At 43.7% G+C, this 16518-nt stretch overlaps 2 protein-coding genes across 2 annotated transcripts; one reads left to right on the top strand and one right to left on the bottom strand.

Moving 5' to 3' along the window:
* Positions 1 to 273: 273 nt before the first annotated feature.
* On the top strand, positions 274 to 8879 carry FAM151B (family with sequence similarity 151 member B). Its single transcript, XM_057385571.1, has 5 exons — positions 274 to 763; positions 1960 to 2116; positions 4083 to 4291; positions 5716 to 5851; positions 7484 to 8879. Exons 1-5 carry the CDS (start codon positions 274 to 276, stop codon positions 7635 to 7637), a joined length of 1146 nt encoding a protein of 381 aa, XP_057241554.1. The 3' UTR covers positions 7638 to 8879.
* Positions 8880 to 14109: 5230 nt separating this feature from the next.
* ANKRD34B (ankyrin repeat domain 34B) lies at positions 14110 to 16287 on the bottom strand. Its single transcript, XM_057385577.1, has one exon. The coding sequence runs from the start codon at positions 16244 to 16246 to the stop codon at positions 14753 to 14755; it is 1494 nt and encodes a 497-aa protein (XP_057241560.1). The 5' UTR covers positions 16247 to 16287; the 3' UTR covers positions 14110 to 14752.
* Between the last annotated feature and the right edge of the window lie 231 nt (positions 16288 to 16518).

Genomic DNA, 16518 nt, shown 5'->3' with positions numbered 1-16518 from the left:
CGAAGGAACGGGAATGGGAACGGGAGAGGGAACGAGGGCGGGAGCAGGGATGGGAACGGGGCCGGGGAACGGGAATGGGAACGGGGGCGGGAATGGGAACGGAATGAGGGCTGGGAACGGGAATGGAGGCGGGAATGGGGCCGGGAACGGAAACAGGAGAATGGGAATAGGAATGGGGACGGTAAGGGGAACCGGGAGAGGAACGGGAGCAGGGAACGGGAACGAGAATAGGGGCAGGAACGAGGGCGGGAATGGGACGGGAATGGAATGAGAATGGGGGCCGGGAACGGGAGCGTGAACGGGGAACGGGAACGGGGCCAGGAAGGGGAATGGGGGCAGGAACAGGAACGGAATGGGGATGGGAATGGGGCCAGGAAGGGGGATGGGAATGGGAACGGGAACAGGAACGGAACGAGAATGGGGAATGGGAATGGGAACGGAACAGGAACGGGAACAGAACGGGAATGGGGGAGGGAACGGGAGCGGGAACCGGGCCGGGAACGGGGAAACGGGAACGGGGGTGGGAACGGAGCCAGAATCGGGGTGGGGATCGGGGCTCGGCCGGGGCTCCGTGGCTGGCGGGTGGTGCTGAGGGGTCCCCTCCATGTCCCCGCCGTGTCCCCGCCGTGTCCCGCAGGCGCCTGGAGCGAGTGGCCCGTGGATCACCTGCTGCGCTCCGGGCACATCGCGGTCAGGGACGGGGCTGCCGTGCGCTGGTTCCACGCTGCCAACAGCCGGGCCCGGGCGGCGGAGGCGGCGCGGAGTGAGTGAGGGACCAGCCCTTCCTGAGCCCTGTCCCCTCCTCAGCCCTGTCCCCTTCCTCAGTCCTGTCCCCTTCCTCACCCTGTCCCCTTCCTTAGCCCTGTCCCCCCTCCTCAGCCCTGTTCCCTTCTCAGCCCTGTACCCTTCCTCACCCCATCCCCTTCCTCACCCCTGTCCCCCTTCCTCAGCCCTGTCCTCCCCCTCCTCACCCTGTCCCCTTCCTCACCCTGTCCCCTTCCTCAGCCCTGTCCCCTTCCTCAGCCCCTGTCCCCCTTCTCACCCCTGTCCCCTTCCTCAACCCTTTCACCTTCCTCACCCCATCCCCCTTCCTCAGCCCTGTCCCCCTCCTCACCCCCAGGATCATTGAGTCCACACCACTTTTAAATCTCCCTGGGGATGGGGACTGCACCCTGCCCTGGGCTGCTGTGCCAGGGATTGACAGCCCTTTCCAGGAGGGATTTTCCCACTGTCCAGCCTGACCCAAGGTCGTTCCCTCTCCTCCTGTCTCTGTTCCCCTGGAGCACAGCCCAATCCCCCCGGCTGCCCCCTCCTGCAGAGCCACAAGGTCTCTTGTGCGCCAGCCTGAGCACCAGTGAATTTTTAATAAATTTAAGTGAATATTCGATAAATACGTATTTGAGTAAGTTTATATGTAATGTGCATTATCTAGCTTATTTATTCGTATTTCAGTCTAATTGTGTGTATTGGATTCTCTGTCCACATTCATTACWTAAAGCTGTTTTCAAGAGGTTGAGCACGCTTAAGACTCCTCTTCCCGTGCCTTGTGTGCCAGCTAACCTTTTCCTGCTCAGTTTTGACACTGAGTCAAGGGAATTGCTCAGTCTCTGCCAGTGTTAACTCCTSTGTTCATCCTTCCTCTGTCAGGAAMCCTGCTCTGAGAGGAAAAGATTTGAAATCTAACAATAATGGATTCACATGYTGGATGTCCATTTGTCTTTTCCTCTGAAGAAAACACCCTACATGGTTACTTGGCCAAATAATCTACAAAGAACCATTTTCACATGTGTGTGCATGTATAAAGAGTGACTGAAATACCCCAAAAATTGCACCTTTTATGTCACAGGCAGCCTTTCCTGGAGTAAAGGTGCAGTGTAGAAAGTCTTGCTGGGTTATTGTTGTCCTGAAGCCTGGAATCTGTGTGTACACCTGTCTGAGGTTTAACTCTTCAATCCCCAGGTGATGTGCATATGGTCGAGGCGGATGTTCTGCTCCGGGCAGGGAGTGGGGTCCCCATCCTGGCTCACCCCCCAGACACTGACAGTGACATCACCCTGCAGGAGTGGCTGGCASAGATGGCCAGCACCGATAAAGGCATCAAGCTGGATTTTAAGAGGTAACTCAACTCAGAGGTTGTTATGTTATTTGTATTTTTACCAATTAAATCTGCAGGTGATTGTCAACCTCAGTCCTCCTTACTGCACAGTTTAGTTTGATGCATTCTGAAWSATGATCCATATGGAAACATARTCCATATTACTCAAAGCATGGCAARAACAAAACTTCAAAAGTGTTTTGAACTACAGATAAAGTTTTTTTTAGTCAGTGAATTAGTTACTGTGAGCAGAACTTCCCCATCAGGAAGGTGAAACGATGGTGTCTCTCTGGAAGGCTCCTTTCTTATTAACTAACTTATTAACTGAATGTTCAGAGGTTCATTCACATTTTGAGCTGTTTCATTCTCTCCAGTGGAAAATACACCTGAAAGCCCTGTGAGATTGCCTTGGAGGAGTTTGAAGTGTGCTGTGATTTCCAGACATGCACGCTTTCAGCTCCTGGTTTCGTCTGAATTTCCATGTGCTAAGCCTGTTTTGAGGGCAAATTACAAAGAGCTTCATCAGTGCTGAAGTACTCCATGGAAATGCAAAAAAAACCCCACTAAAAAAAAACCCCTCAACTTTACTAGCTGTAAAATGTGATTTATGCCTGTGGTTCTGTGTTACACAGTCATGTTTTTCATGTGAAAGTTCACAAAAGTAGAAAACGTGTGCAAGCTAAATTCTTTCATTGTTACGGGTGCTGTGTGTGACTTTCTGGGCAGAGAAATGAAAAAAAGAGAATAGGAATTTGTTCGGGATTATTTCTTGTGAATTTTGGTGGGGCTTTTTCCCCTCCATTTTAATTATTGTTTAAATCAATTTTAAACCACCTGGCTTCTGTTTTCCCACAAGGAGTACACAGCCAAGTGCAGTGGTTCAAAGAAGCTTTTAAAAGTACATTATGTTATAAAGTTCTAATTGTATTAAAGCATTTAAAAATATGTCACATAGTGGAGATAGGGTCAAGAAAGTGACAACAGAATTTGATGTTCCTTTGTGTACTATTTATCTGGATGCCCTTGCTGAAGTTTTGAAGATTATTTCAATTACTTCAGCACTTTAAAAATTATCTTCTATGTCTACTCTATCAGCTTGGTTGACCACATAATTTTATTTTATGCTGGTTTTGGCTACTGAAATTAGTGTATTCTGCAAAAAGTCTTCAGAGTCCTACTTAATCCCRAGTGAGTGGAATTCCTGTGCTCAGTGCTGCTTTCTCAACACTACAGGTGACAAAATGTACAAAATTCCTTTACAGAGGAAACCAACTCAGTGGGACAGTTGTTGCCTTGAGAACCAACGTAGTTTCAAAACTTTGACCATATTGATTTTAAATTCCTTGATGTTACATAGTGTGTTGATTAACGTGCTGTGAGAGAGAGAAGATTTTCTTGGTGTTCATTTTTTTTCCCCATTGTTCCACATCTCCTTTTCTTCCACAGTACTTAGAAAAGTTTGGGTAGGATGGAGTTAGAAAAAGCTAKTGGTGCTTTTTATTTTGGTTTAAAAGGACAGCAGGAATACCACAATACCAATAGATGACCACAGATTTTGTTAAATACTCACAAGGTGTGTTGTGCTGTACTGGTTGCTCAAGTGACAGCAGCTCATATATAATAATTTAACAATTAGCTATATTAGCTATATTTAATTAGATGAATGTTGGACAGGCAGCGTTCTCTATGCTGCCACACTTTTGAACTGTGGGAAAAGCCACGACCAGGCATTGAATGTTCAAACGGGTGCCTTTTCACYCTTTCAGTTGCCTGAAATTGGTCAGTTTTGGGCTTTTCATTCTCCTAGCATAGGTTTATCACCTTGCACTGAGTCTGGTTCTGAAACAGTGATAAAATCTTTGCTTCTTTGAGCATGGTGAAGGTGGGGAGAGATGACTTTGACTSTCGGTACTGAATTTACAGCATGTGAGTGGTCAGTGACACTGCTGTCCTTGCTGTGCTGACCCCACCCTGTGTCCTGGCACAGCCTGGACGCCGTGGGACCATCACTGGAGCTGCTGGGGGAGATGGGACATTGCCTGGACAGACCCGTGTGGCTCAACGGGGACATCCTGCCCGGACCCCACGCCAGCCACGCTCCGCTGGATGCCCGCGCCTTCCTGGCCACTGTCACCTCGTCCTGCCCCGAGGCCACCCTGTCCCTGGGCTGGACCACGGGCTGCCACCAAGGGCAAGGTGAGGGCAGGGCTGGGGCTGTCCCTGCATGCCGTGTTGGCTTCCAGCAGCTCCCTGGGCTGAGGCTCTTGGTGGTTCTGGGGTTCTCTGCTGTCCTGGGGTGTGACCATGCCCTGCAGYGCTCATTTCAGYGCTGGGCTGGCARCAYAGTGCAAATCCCAGCTTGGGGTTGTTACATGAGCTGGTTGGTGTTTCCCTCCCTTCTCACCTTTGAGGGACGAGCTCCACACCCTCTGTTCAGGGAGGGGTCTCCCTCCTTGGAGCATTGTTTTTGTGATCACAATCCTGGAATGTTTTCTGAGGGAAAGTAGATCAGGCGAGAAGTTCAAACCCTGTCTCTGGTTTTTTTTTTTGATCACTGAAATCAAATTGTGGGTCACTCTAATCCTAACATCTTTGAATGTATACTCTTTCTCTTGGATAATTAAGTTTTTGCAGTAAATTTTCCTATTTTCATTGTTTTAGGGTCTTTTTCACAGGCTTCCTCTTGCAATTCTCATTGTGATCTCCAGTACTGTCTGGGGCCACCATGGCAGGATTATACACCGTTCCTATTGCTAATTACTCATTAGCAAGATGGAGCATTTTGTTGTATGATAGACTGCAATKTTATTAAACTGTTCAGTGCTTTCTCCCAAGTGTTGTCAGTGCAGGAAGAAACTACTGGAAAATGCATTAGAAATACTGAGTGAACTTTGAAAATGAATGCTTTTTTATCTCCATTCTAAATTTCAGTTTATGGAAATACTAACTAAGGTTCTACAGTAAGACTTAAGAAAACCAGCTTGTTCGAGTGATTTCAACTAGAAGTTGCTGCTTGCCCAATAAAACTTTTTATTTTAATATTTAATGCTTTTTTAGTCTTTCTAGTCATTACTTTACGTATGAGTAATTGAGATGAAAGCTGTTAACTGTTGTTACAAGGTTTTCATGGCCTGTAGAAACAAAAGAACAGTTAAATATAATTTGAAATAGCTCCAGTYCTTGTAAAAATTTCAGCAAGGGCATTTTCAATGTTTTAGATTGCTTGATTTTATAATTTTTACACAGAAAATGTTTTTGTCTGTGTATGCCTCATTTGTGTATACCTTAATTCCTAGTGGATTTATTTAATTTTTTGTCCTAATTTTTTCTTCATGWCTTTGTTTTTAAAGGGTCCCTGACAATGTAAAACTAATCCATATCGAAGTCAATGGCAGCAGAGTTTTTTTTAGAGAAAGGGCAAAGATGCATTAGAAATTCTGTAGATATATGTGAAGTAAGTACATTTGTAAGGACTGGGAGATAAAGGTTTTCGCAGTGATTTATTTTAYATTTTACATTTATTGTGTTTATTATTCCCAAGCTGCTGCTGTGTCCCTGAGCTGGTGTGGGGCTGTGGGAGCCGTGTGGGGTCTGAGTGCCATCTCTGTCCCTGTCCCCAGGCTACGAGTGGCCCATGGTGCAGGACATGTCCCGGCTGTGCCACTCGCTGTCCCAGCCCGTCACCTTCCCGGTGCGCGCCGCGCTGGTGCCCGGCTCCATCCCGCAGCTCCAGTGGCTGCTGCAGCAGTCCCACAGGTCAGTGCTGCCCCACAGGTCAGTGCTGCCCCACAGGCCAGTGCTGCCCCGTCCAGCGGCCCCACAGCCCCGCTGACCATCCAGGATCCCCCGTGGGACAGTGCCAGGGCCTCGCTGCTCGCCTGTCCTGTCACACAAACACGTGCCGTGCTTATCCCACCCATGCTGGAAATRCTTTCYCATCTTTATTTCCCTCGGGTCTCCRYTGTTTGTTTCCTCAGACAGAAGCAGTCACTATTAATTTTCTTTATTAATTCTTTAAAATAATTAAATTCCAGAAGCTTCTTTTGCATTTCCTACAAAGAGGAATTTTAAACGGTGCATGGGTTTGTCATCCAGTTCTGCTCCAGACGTTTTCTGAGGTCAATACACGTAAATAGACTAAATAGTTTGATGTTGCAGTTGGGAATTCATGCAATCTAAAGACTTTGTATTGAATTCAGTATTTTTGTAGCAACGTCACCTGAAAAATGTCAAAGATGATTTTTATGTTGGAAGTCAGGTGTTTCCCTCAAAGCTAATTAATTTTGCTGAGGCACTTGAAGTTTATTCAGTGGTTCTCATACACCAGCTTACATTTTCCTTTAAAATCTACTCTAGCAAACCCATAACCATTTAATTATAAAAATTATTCACATGTAATAGAACAAGAATAAACTGAGCTTCCCACATATTGACATTTACTMATTTTTTTCACCTGCTCTGCCTACCTGGAGTTTAATAACGTTGTTCCAACCAAGGTCAAGGCCCAAGACAGAAAACTTGGTAGAGTCTCTGAAAAATTTCTAATTATTTAAAAAAAACAGGGTGGGCAAATAAAGTGCTGATATTCTTGTTTATGATGAAGATTCAAAGCAGAAATTAGAATTAAGCATTTCAAACTGGGAAATTGATTTAAAAATGTTACTTCATTAGGATTMTGTTGCATGAATTGTGCCAGTCTCAGTATGTCCTCAGTGGGTACAAACATTATTCCCACTGAAATACTARGATTTTCTCTTTTACCTCAGCATRAAATTTGGGTTTTTTTAGTGKTATAATTAGAAGACAGAAWTTCCTGAGCCAGTTTTGCTCACATACAACTGAATTTTGATTTACTCATTTTTTAAAATTAATGCAGTTTTGTTAAACAAAGGGAAAAACTTAGTATATGTCACATGGAGATTGTGGAGGATAATGCCTTTAACAGAATAACACTTTTGGGRGTTTTCAGCATTTTTGGGCAAGTTCTGTGCAATTAATGAGAATTGGGTTAGGTGGCATCTCTACACATCACTGACGTGTCCAAGCACAGAGCACGACTCCTAATTTGAGGCTCAGTTCGTGACTGTTGAATACTTTATCAAACCTTAAATGCTCAGGCTGGTGAATTTCTTTGCTTGATACTGACCTGAGGTGTTTTGTTTTAACTCCTTCCAGGGTTGGGCAGAACAGTCACATYGATGAATTTCAAATGAATTTGTCTGGGAGTGCAGTTTTTGGTATTTGATTACAATTCTAAAATTAAAATACCATAAYCCTGAATATTTTTAGTAGCTTATTAGTGCAATGTCTTTGTTGTTTACATGCTTTTTTCCTAACATAYTCTTTTTGTTTTGTTTTTGTTTTTTTCTCCCATTGTTTTGGACACAGATACAGCCTCACTGTTTGGACAGGAAAGGAAGACCTGTATTCTGTAGAAGACTTGCTTTTCATCCGAGAGAACTTTGATAAAAGTAGGGTCTATTATGATATTTTTGAGCCACAAAATACTGMATTCAAAAAAGCCATTGGAATAGAAAGGTAAATGCAAAGCAGGCAGTGCCTGACCTTGTAACACTTTATATTGCAAACCCCTTTAAACGTGAGGGTTTCTTGTTCAGAGAGATGCATTTCACTTTCCAGAAGGATTGTACCCCTGCARCTCCCAGGGCAGGGCTTCACAAATTCTCCAAAGTGGAAATTTCCTCCCAAAAAAAGCTAAAACCCTGCTAACCACCTGCAGGAAGAGCCTGACTTGGTTCATTTGAACCATTTGTTGCCTGTTTTGCTTCTGCATCCCCCAAAATTGACACAGACTGAGACACYCGCTCTGTGGGATCGGCTTCTGCCACACACCGTGAATGATACAATAAAAACCAAAGGTTTYTTCCACGATGGCAGGGGACTTTTTAACCTCTGAATAAAAGCTGGTGCTGTGAAGGGCATTACTCTGTCAATACCTTGTCCTTTTCCCCGTCCCTCTCCTGTGGGTCCTGTGGGAGTTTTGTCAATTCAGGTATTGTACACAACATTTTACAGGCTGTTAGTACCAAAGTAATTTGCAGCCATTTTTGGTTGTTTTGTGGCATTGGAACAGCTGTGATAGAGAAGTGAGTTACATTTCATAATGCTAAATCTTGAAATAGAGTGATTTCACAGAGCCATTGATATTCAAGACTCCCTGTTGCCTTTGAGAGATTTATCTAATAATGGTTTTCTGTTATTGAGGAGTAGAGCTTTCCTCCTCATTTTTGTCATCTATTAAGATATGCTTAACTAAAATTAGGAAATATTTTTCTGCATAAAGAAGAAAACTACATGATTATACTAATAATAACCAAACAGACTTATTTTAATTTGCAGCAGCAGGCGAAGTGAGTGGCAGTAACCACAAAGGGTCAGGCTTGGCTGTGTGATTTCTGTAGTGAGTTTGGAGAAATTATTTATTTTCCAGCTGTAGTTTGTTGCAGGCAGTTGCATTCATTGATTTAAGGGATCTCATCTCTCATTAGAAAGGCCTTTTTGGGTCCACAGGGACAAATTTTTCTGTGTTTTAGAAATCTTCTTTAGAAATCTGTGTTTAGAAATCTTTAGAAACAAGTTCCCACATGAAGTACTGGGATTTGTTAAATCTCATTAAAACTGTTAAGTAAAAAAAAAAATCAGCAATTGCCAGAAATATTTTAAAGGAAGAAGTATCTCTGAGCAATATGTCTGTGGATGTCAATAAACAGGGATAATCAGATGAAATTAAAAGAAGACAYAATCTGAATTACCAGGAAATGGCTKYGTGRTKAATTTGATTAATCTGTATGGATTATCATGTGTATATGAATTTCTGTACCTATGGATCTTTGGTAGACCCTTGTGACATTTTTATATCTGTCTGGTCTGACTTGCACATCAATAAATTATTTGATTTTGTTTCTCTGTGTTCATTTAAATGCTCTCCTAAAACCAAATGTGTTACCTGTGGGGCTGGCAGTGAGGCAGYGAAGAGGAGATGAAACCAGATATTAATTCTGGTGGAACAGCAGGTCTGTGTCTCAGCTGTTGCTGCCTCCTAGTTTAATTTTTACTTTAACCTTCTTTCAGGGATCTTCCACTTGTACTATAAAAACCATTTGTAATTTACTGCAGTTTCAAGCCTTACATTTCTCCGTGAATGTGAAGTATCTTGGTGAAGAGATAACGTGGTACAGAAGASAGTTGTCATTGTGTCCTGACGTGACAGGGAAGCGTGCTGGTGGGAATAAAGCACAAAATATTTACCAAAGTTTCTGTTTTTTTCAAATGTGCTCTGGAATCAAAGAAAACACTCCCAAAGACACGCTTTTCACCCATGGTTCTCCATCTGATGTTCTCCATCTTCAGCATTCATTCAAAGTGTTACTCATTTTTAACCTGCTCTGACTGAAATAAAAATCAACAAGCTGAGTATTTTTTTTTCCAATTCATGCCTTCAAATTACATCTGAAATTATGCTGAGGGTCTTTATAACTTATTTAGTAACATGGTGACTAAGTGGCCCTGTCCTTTAAGGAAAAAAATTACAGAAATTCGAGTGTTGGGATTAAAAATATTTGGATTGGTTTGTTTTAAAAAGGTTAGAGAGGAGAGCCTATTTRAGCAGCGTGACTTCTACCCTACATTATACCCAAGAAAGTGGGGAACTTTTCCATAGATTTCAGTGTTCCTCTGAAATTTCTTGATTACAAATGTCTTTCAGACTATTTTTTTTGATAAGAATAAAGGTGCTAATGTAATAAGAGGCATTAAAGTAAGAGGAAGTGTTTGGATCATTATTTAAGGAAAGGTTTATTGATCCATAGCCTTATATTAATTAGGGACCTTTTTCTTGCACAAAATACATAATTTCTTGACAGTTTAACTGAAAACCAATATTGTTGTATTTTGATACTTCTCAGTTTGTTAATTTTTTTGTCRCAGGTATATCCATTTGCTTCCAGTAAAATTCAAACTATTGTGCTCTATTGTCTTCTGAAGCTTGAACTTTCATCTTTTTGGGGTAGTTGCATGTTGGTTTTCAATATCCTGACTATCTGGCGTAATTTCCTTGAACTCCCTTGAATTACTACTTTTGCTTTGTAGCCTAATTCCCTTGAATTGGTTCCCTTGAATTTTCAAGGGATTTTCTGTCATTTTTGCTTCTGCTGTCTGGTGGTGTTTTCTCTCCTTGCAGAGGAAAACAGTCCCTGCACGGGTTCACGGTCTCCATGGGGATCTGCCCAAGCAGAATTAGTTTTAGTGGTTTTAAAAGTTTTCCCTTTAATGTATTTTCACAATGTATGTCCAGGCCAGGTGTGCACTTTAGGATGGACTGGTTTTTGGGAGAAGGAAGGCTGTAACTCACTCCATCTGTGAAACACTCATCAAAGWGTTCACAATTGATGATGCTTTCAGGGAAAAAAAAATACAGGAATTAATTGCAGAACCTCAGCGTGCTTCTGTATCTGGATTTCAGGAATTTGGGAATAATTAACCTGTGTACATTTCTAGAAAACATCTGTGGTGTTCAGTGTAAGAGCTCAGCTATTTTTMAATAGCTGGACATGAATTTTGGGACAAAACCCCTGGATTGACATGAGCTCTGGAGCTGCCTGCGTCACCATTCCAGGAAATGCCCGGCTCATGTAACAGGTGCTGCTGAGGAACAGGGATTTTGCATATATATATGTACATAATTTTTTTTAAAAAAGTTTAATTTTTAGAGGCCTAGAAGGCCTGTTGTCTTTCAAAGAGGATTAATGKCAAGGTCTTTTATTGGAATAATTAGGATGACAATCGGAATTTTATTCCTTTGCCTCTGAATTAAAAAACCCCTGAGCTTTCTTAAGTGTTTCCTTATGAAACCTGATCTCCTTCAAGTAATGCAGTGTCAGTAATTCTTTCGATTGATAATGTAACAATCTTTATTAATAAATACCTTTTTTTAGTTGGAAAAGTAATTAGTTGTGCTGCTATCGGATGCAGAGAGAAAAGGGTCTTATTTGGGATTGATGAAGAAAAAAAAGGTAATTTAATGACTTTTGTTTATTATTTTTCTTGTGGAGCTGCATCAAATTATGGCAATATTCTTTTGGAAGCGCTGTGTAATTGTAAAAGACAAAGATCAAAACAAAGCAATTACTCCTTAAAAGCAAAACCAAATTAAATGTGCTGGGAAAGATATTTCGAAGACCGTATTTTGAACATTGCACCTTAAACACAACCTTGAAAACCTCTGGTTTACGGCATTTTTGTGTAGTGACTTGCTGTTCCTAAGTCTCTTTGACCAAAATAATGGGAGTTCTCAAATAATCACTGGTTTTTGTGAGGCTGCCAACCATTCGTTTAGAAGTTACTTTCATCGTACGGTTTCACAGCATTTTGCAGRGAAAATGAAGGCTTGAAGTAAGAAACGAGAAAAAAAAAATTGTTTTTCACCTCTCCAGACTAACCAGGTAKATTTCAAATCCTTTGTGTGGCTGTCGCGGCAGGGATGCCAGCTCCGCCCAGTGCCACCGTGTCACTGCGGTGGCTGAGGGGTTGGGCTGGGGCACAGGAGATTTCTGATTTTCCTCTGGGAGGTGYGAGATGAGGAACACAACCCTGGACATCAGCCGGGGAAGCGTCCAGCCGGTGCTGGACACATGCAAGGCCCGGTTTGTGAGCCGGGTGTCTCGGGGAGGGAGGGATTTTACATCAGAACTCGGGGTCAGCCCGACCGTTCTTTGCTGAAAAGAACATCGCGGGGCTGGGAAATGTCATGGATTAAGACTTCAAAGATAACACGAGTGCAGCTCTGCTCCACAAGTGGAAACACAGGAAGCCACCGGCCGGTGGAAAGAGCCTCTCTCGCACCGCACTTTGGACAAATTTAGCTCTATTGGATTACATCGAAGTAACTGTTCCCATTTTCTTGTACAGGGGCAGCCTGAGAAACACTTCTGAGTGAGTACCTTTGGCAGTGACTCATCATTTCCTGAGTGGTGAATAAAAGCATGTGCTTATTTCCATGTTCCCTCTGTGGGGGAAAAAATAACTTTTATTTATTCAGCATAACAACATCAAGAGAACAAAGCTTTTTTTTCCTTTGAAGGTAATTTGTAACAGTAACAAACAATAACATTAACACTTAACACTACTTTGCATCACAATCACAAAATACTGGTAACACTATCGAAAAACTTCCTCTTTCAAGACATTTGCCACTTCCCTCCATTGTCTGAGCATTTTGTAGAAAAATTCTGGTTTTATTGAAGGGAGTCATAGTCTCGCATAGATAATTACTTTTAAAATCAAAATGGCTTAAATTGGGCTTTATACCCTCAGCAAAGATACCAGTTAGAATACGTGGTGATTGATAGTAAATTTCTTCTAAAAAAAAGAATTTGTGTTTTTTAAAGATCCATTTTCCACTTCAAATATTTAATTTCATTATGAGATGAGCAGATGAGAAATTGCCATTTCCTTTTACAATACCATGAAAAYRTTTGGAAAGTGTATTGTGTGTGTGGGGACCAACATTTACTCAGTTAATACTAACATATGTTGTTCCACATTATTTCTGTACCATAAAAATTGGTCCACATAATCCTTGTTTGTACCTGGTGTACACAGGGACTGATCCAGGAGCATCTCCTGAAGGAAAAATCAGAACCTGAATGGAAATAATTACTCCCAAAAAGTTATTTACAGAGAGTATATGATCCCCGTCAAATGGTTTTATGTTTATAATCCCCAAAAAATTGTTTTATGGTGATGATCCCCACTAAATATTTSTATGTTTATGATCCCCTTCAAATTSTTTYATGTTTCAGATCCCCGTTACACTGCTTTATTCTTAAGATCCCCGTTGTCTCCTGCTAAGTGCAAAGCTACATAACGTTACAGGTTTTCATTAGGCAATGCCAGCTTTGGTGAACCTTGACTGAAGCTGCTACAAGACAGGCAGTACCACTGAGTATTTTCAGAAAAAAAAAAAATACCTAAATTCAGTATACTGAAATTCACACTACACAGACACAATTTCAATACAACTCCTTTCTGTAAATTACGACAAAACAAAACACATTCACTTTTTCTCAATATTTAGAGGATGACACCTAAAAAGATAAATGCAACACCAGAAATCCAGCATCTGTGGGATGCACACAAAGACAAGGCAGATGCTTAGAATCACAAAACACRACAGGACAAGAAGGAAAGATAGATTTGCAGATAGAGATACTTAAAAATATGCAGTAGCTCGGAGGCTGCAGAGGACTGTTTTCCACTTGTGGGAAAATCAGTCCTCTGTTTCAAATACGATAAAACGTGTGTTTCCATCTCCCAGGTGAGTTATGTGGTTATAACTCACAGACTCACAGGATGGTTTGGGTTGGAAACTGTCTCAAATAAAAGCTTATATCTCATTCCAACCCCCCTGCCATGGGCAGGGACAYCTTCCACTCTTCCAGGTKGCCCCAAGCTYYGTGAGCTTTGCCAGCTCTGTCCAACCTGGCCTGGRACCCTCCAAGGRATGGGGCAGAGCCACAGCTTCTTGGGGAAAACTGTGCCAATGCTCCAACTTCCCTTAAGTTGTTTGGTTGTGGTTTTTTGGTCTGTGTGAGCAGGAGGACAGAGCTTTTCCCTGCTCTTGAGTGTATGCGTGTGTTGTTTTTGTGTGTGTGTGTGTGTGAAGTGCCCCTACTCCTGCAGACAAGCTGTGGTACCCCAGTGTCTGTATCCCGGTGAAAAGGGCTGTGACTGGGGACAAATTGCTCCTGCCTGACACGGAGGGACTTTTGGGAAAGGAGGAGCTGCAGAAACTGCAGAAAGGAACAGAGCGTGGTTCATCTCCAGGCTCTGCCTGAGCCACCCTTCCTCTCCTGAAGGGAACAGACTCCAGAGAGCTGTAGCTGGAGCAGATTGAGGTGGCCGAGGAGCCTGGTGGGCAGTGTGATTTGGGCTCCTTTGCGGCACGGGGCTTGTCCCATGCCCTGCTGGGCTCCAAAGGTGCCCACCCCGTTGTGTGCTGGGCTGCAGCTGCTGTGCCCCGCTGGCCCCCAGTGCTCCCGGTGTTCAGCAGGAATTCCGAGGGCAGCACAGCTCTGCAGCGTGAGCTTTGCCAGCTCTGTGGTGCTGCTGGCTCGCAGTGAAGCCGCTGAGGCCAGACACAGAGCCTGCTGCTGCCTGCCCCATGTGGGCAGTGTTTCTGGRTTCTCTGCGTATGTACAGCCTGGACACTGCTGTCCAGCATCACAGTCAAATGTTTCARGCTCCCAAATGCCATGTGCACAACCTCTCTGGGTACAGAAGGGATATGTACTTGGGGAAATCTAGAAGGGGTAGTATTTACAACCTACAATGAGAAATGCAATGCTTAAGGACCATTGTGGGTTGAACCTGTCACATGCAAGTTGAAATCCTTACAAAACCTGCAAAATAAACATTCTTCAGCTGTCAGTGTCTCATTAGCTAAGTTTGTCTTTTCTTTTAGTCTCTGAGCTGCTTGACTCGTCCTGAGTCAGACTTTATATCACAGACCTGCTCTGTTTTGTGATAGGTACCATTACAGTCAAGGAGTGTGGTGAATATTTACATATTATAAAGATCCCCTTTGTCTCCTGTTACAGTCTCCTGCTCAGACTGTAAAATGCTCATATGGCTTCCTGCTCAGACTGTAATCTGCTCATATGGCCTCCTCCGCAGCAGATTCGTATCTTTGGGACCCCTAGGGAAAGCAGAYCCTGGTGGTACCAAGTGTGTTTGTCCATAAGAAATCATTCCAGAAACTGTGTTTATGACGGTGAGCTCTGGAACTGGGGGATGMGGGTTCACATTCAGTGGTGGCAGAAAACCTGGCCTTGGCTGATCCAGCATTAAGGCTCCTGAACTCTCTCCGTCTGGAGAAGCTTTATTTCTGCCTCTTGGAGAAACAGGAGACATCCTCTCCAGACCTCTTCTCGGACTTGGTAATAAAGTGTGATAKGTAGGAACAATCATCTCTTTCTTCCCTTTTGGTGATTTACTGTCTTTTGAATCAGTGGCAGGAATTACACTATTAGTGAACTGAGGACTGGAGATGTTGTAATTTGATTCTCCATTTCCTTTCTTGACAATACTGCCGAGGTTTGAAAGTAAGCCGATTTGTCCCAGACTGGCATCCATGCCCATGGGAATCTCACTGGGATTATGCTTCTCTTCCACAAAAGGAGACCGATAGTTTATGGCATCACGTAATGCTTTCCTTGACAGGGTTTGATCAGGGGTTTTCAGGATRTGAGCGGTGTCTTTTCTGTCAATACATTCGTGACTGCTGTTGACTCCCTTGGTTAAAGCAAGGCTRCTGACTTTGCATGAGAGCTCTTCTGTGGGACTGATACTTTGAAGATCCTGTGAAGAAGCAACTTTCCTCTGCTGAAACAYTGCTGGACAGCACTTCAGCCACGGATCACACTGCAGCACCTGTGTCAGCTTGAACCGTGCTGGTGTTGAGCTGGATTTGGTCATTAATGGCACTGTTTCAGACGAGTTGTCCCCCGGTTGTCCACCGTACAACTCTTTATAGCTGAATGGATCTTCTGGGCCCTCATTTGATTCTGTTTGTGACGGGGAGGTGCAATCATCTGAGGAAGCGCATTCCTCGAGGTCTGGAGGAGGCATGTTCAGGTACTGCTTTGTCTTCTGCCTCCCCGAGGCGGACTTGTCCGTCACGATGATGATCACTTCCTTCCCCCGCGCCTTGCAGGCCTTCAGCAGAACTTCCAGCGTGTCTTTGTCTGCGGCGTTGATGGCGTACACCAGCGCCGAGCAGTTGGAGTGATCTGTCAGGCTGGGGTCAGCCCCGCTCATCAGCAGCAGAGACACCACCTCAGGGCCTGCTTTTTCCATGCAAGCATGCATCAGGGCTGTCTTCCCAGACTTGTCCTGTATGTTGGGGTCAGCCTTGTTGTCCAGCAGGTATTTCACCATCCTGGCCTTGCTGGCGCTCTGTAAGTCCACGTGTTTTGTCAAGCAGGCGATCATGAGAGGGGTTTCTCCCCTGCTGTTGCTCTCGTTGATGTAGGCACCGCCRTCTATCAGCAGCCTGGTGAGGCGGAGGCGCCGCTGGTACACGGCTTTGATCAGGGAGTAGCCCTCGGGTGGCACGTCCACCACGTCCATCATCCTGCTCTGCTCACCTGCACCTTCCTAGGGGCTGGGAAACACACCTGACACCTGGCTTCTGGATGAGCCAAAGAGATCCTCCAGAAAAGTAGGAGGAAGTAGAAAAAGAAAAGAGAGGATTTAACAGCACTAATTGATCCTGTAAACTCCCTCGTGCTTTGCGAAAAACCATTGAAGAGAAGAAAAGAAGAAAGATTTTTCCACACTCTACACTGACAAGAAATGCATAAAAAACTTTTAAAAGCCCAACATCAATATAATTATAACATTTA

The sequence above is a fragment of the Malurus melanocephalus genome, unplaced genomic scaffold (genome assembly GCF_030028575.1).
Source record: "Malurus melanocephalus ecotype Western Australia unplaced genomic scaffold, MMel_1.1 scaffold_844, whole genome shotgun sequence".
In the NCBI taxonomy this organism is placed as follows: domain Eukaryota; kingdom Metazoa; phylum Chordata; class Aves; order Passeriformes; family Maluridae; genus Malurus; species Malurus melanocephalus.
This window is presented reverse-complemented; position numbering and strand designations above follow the sequence as displayed.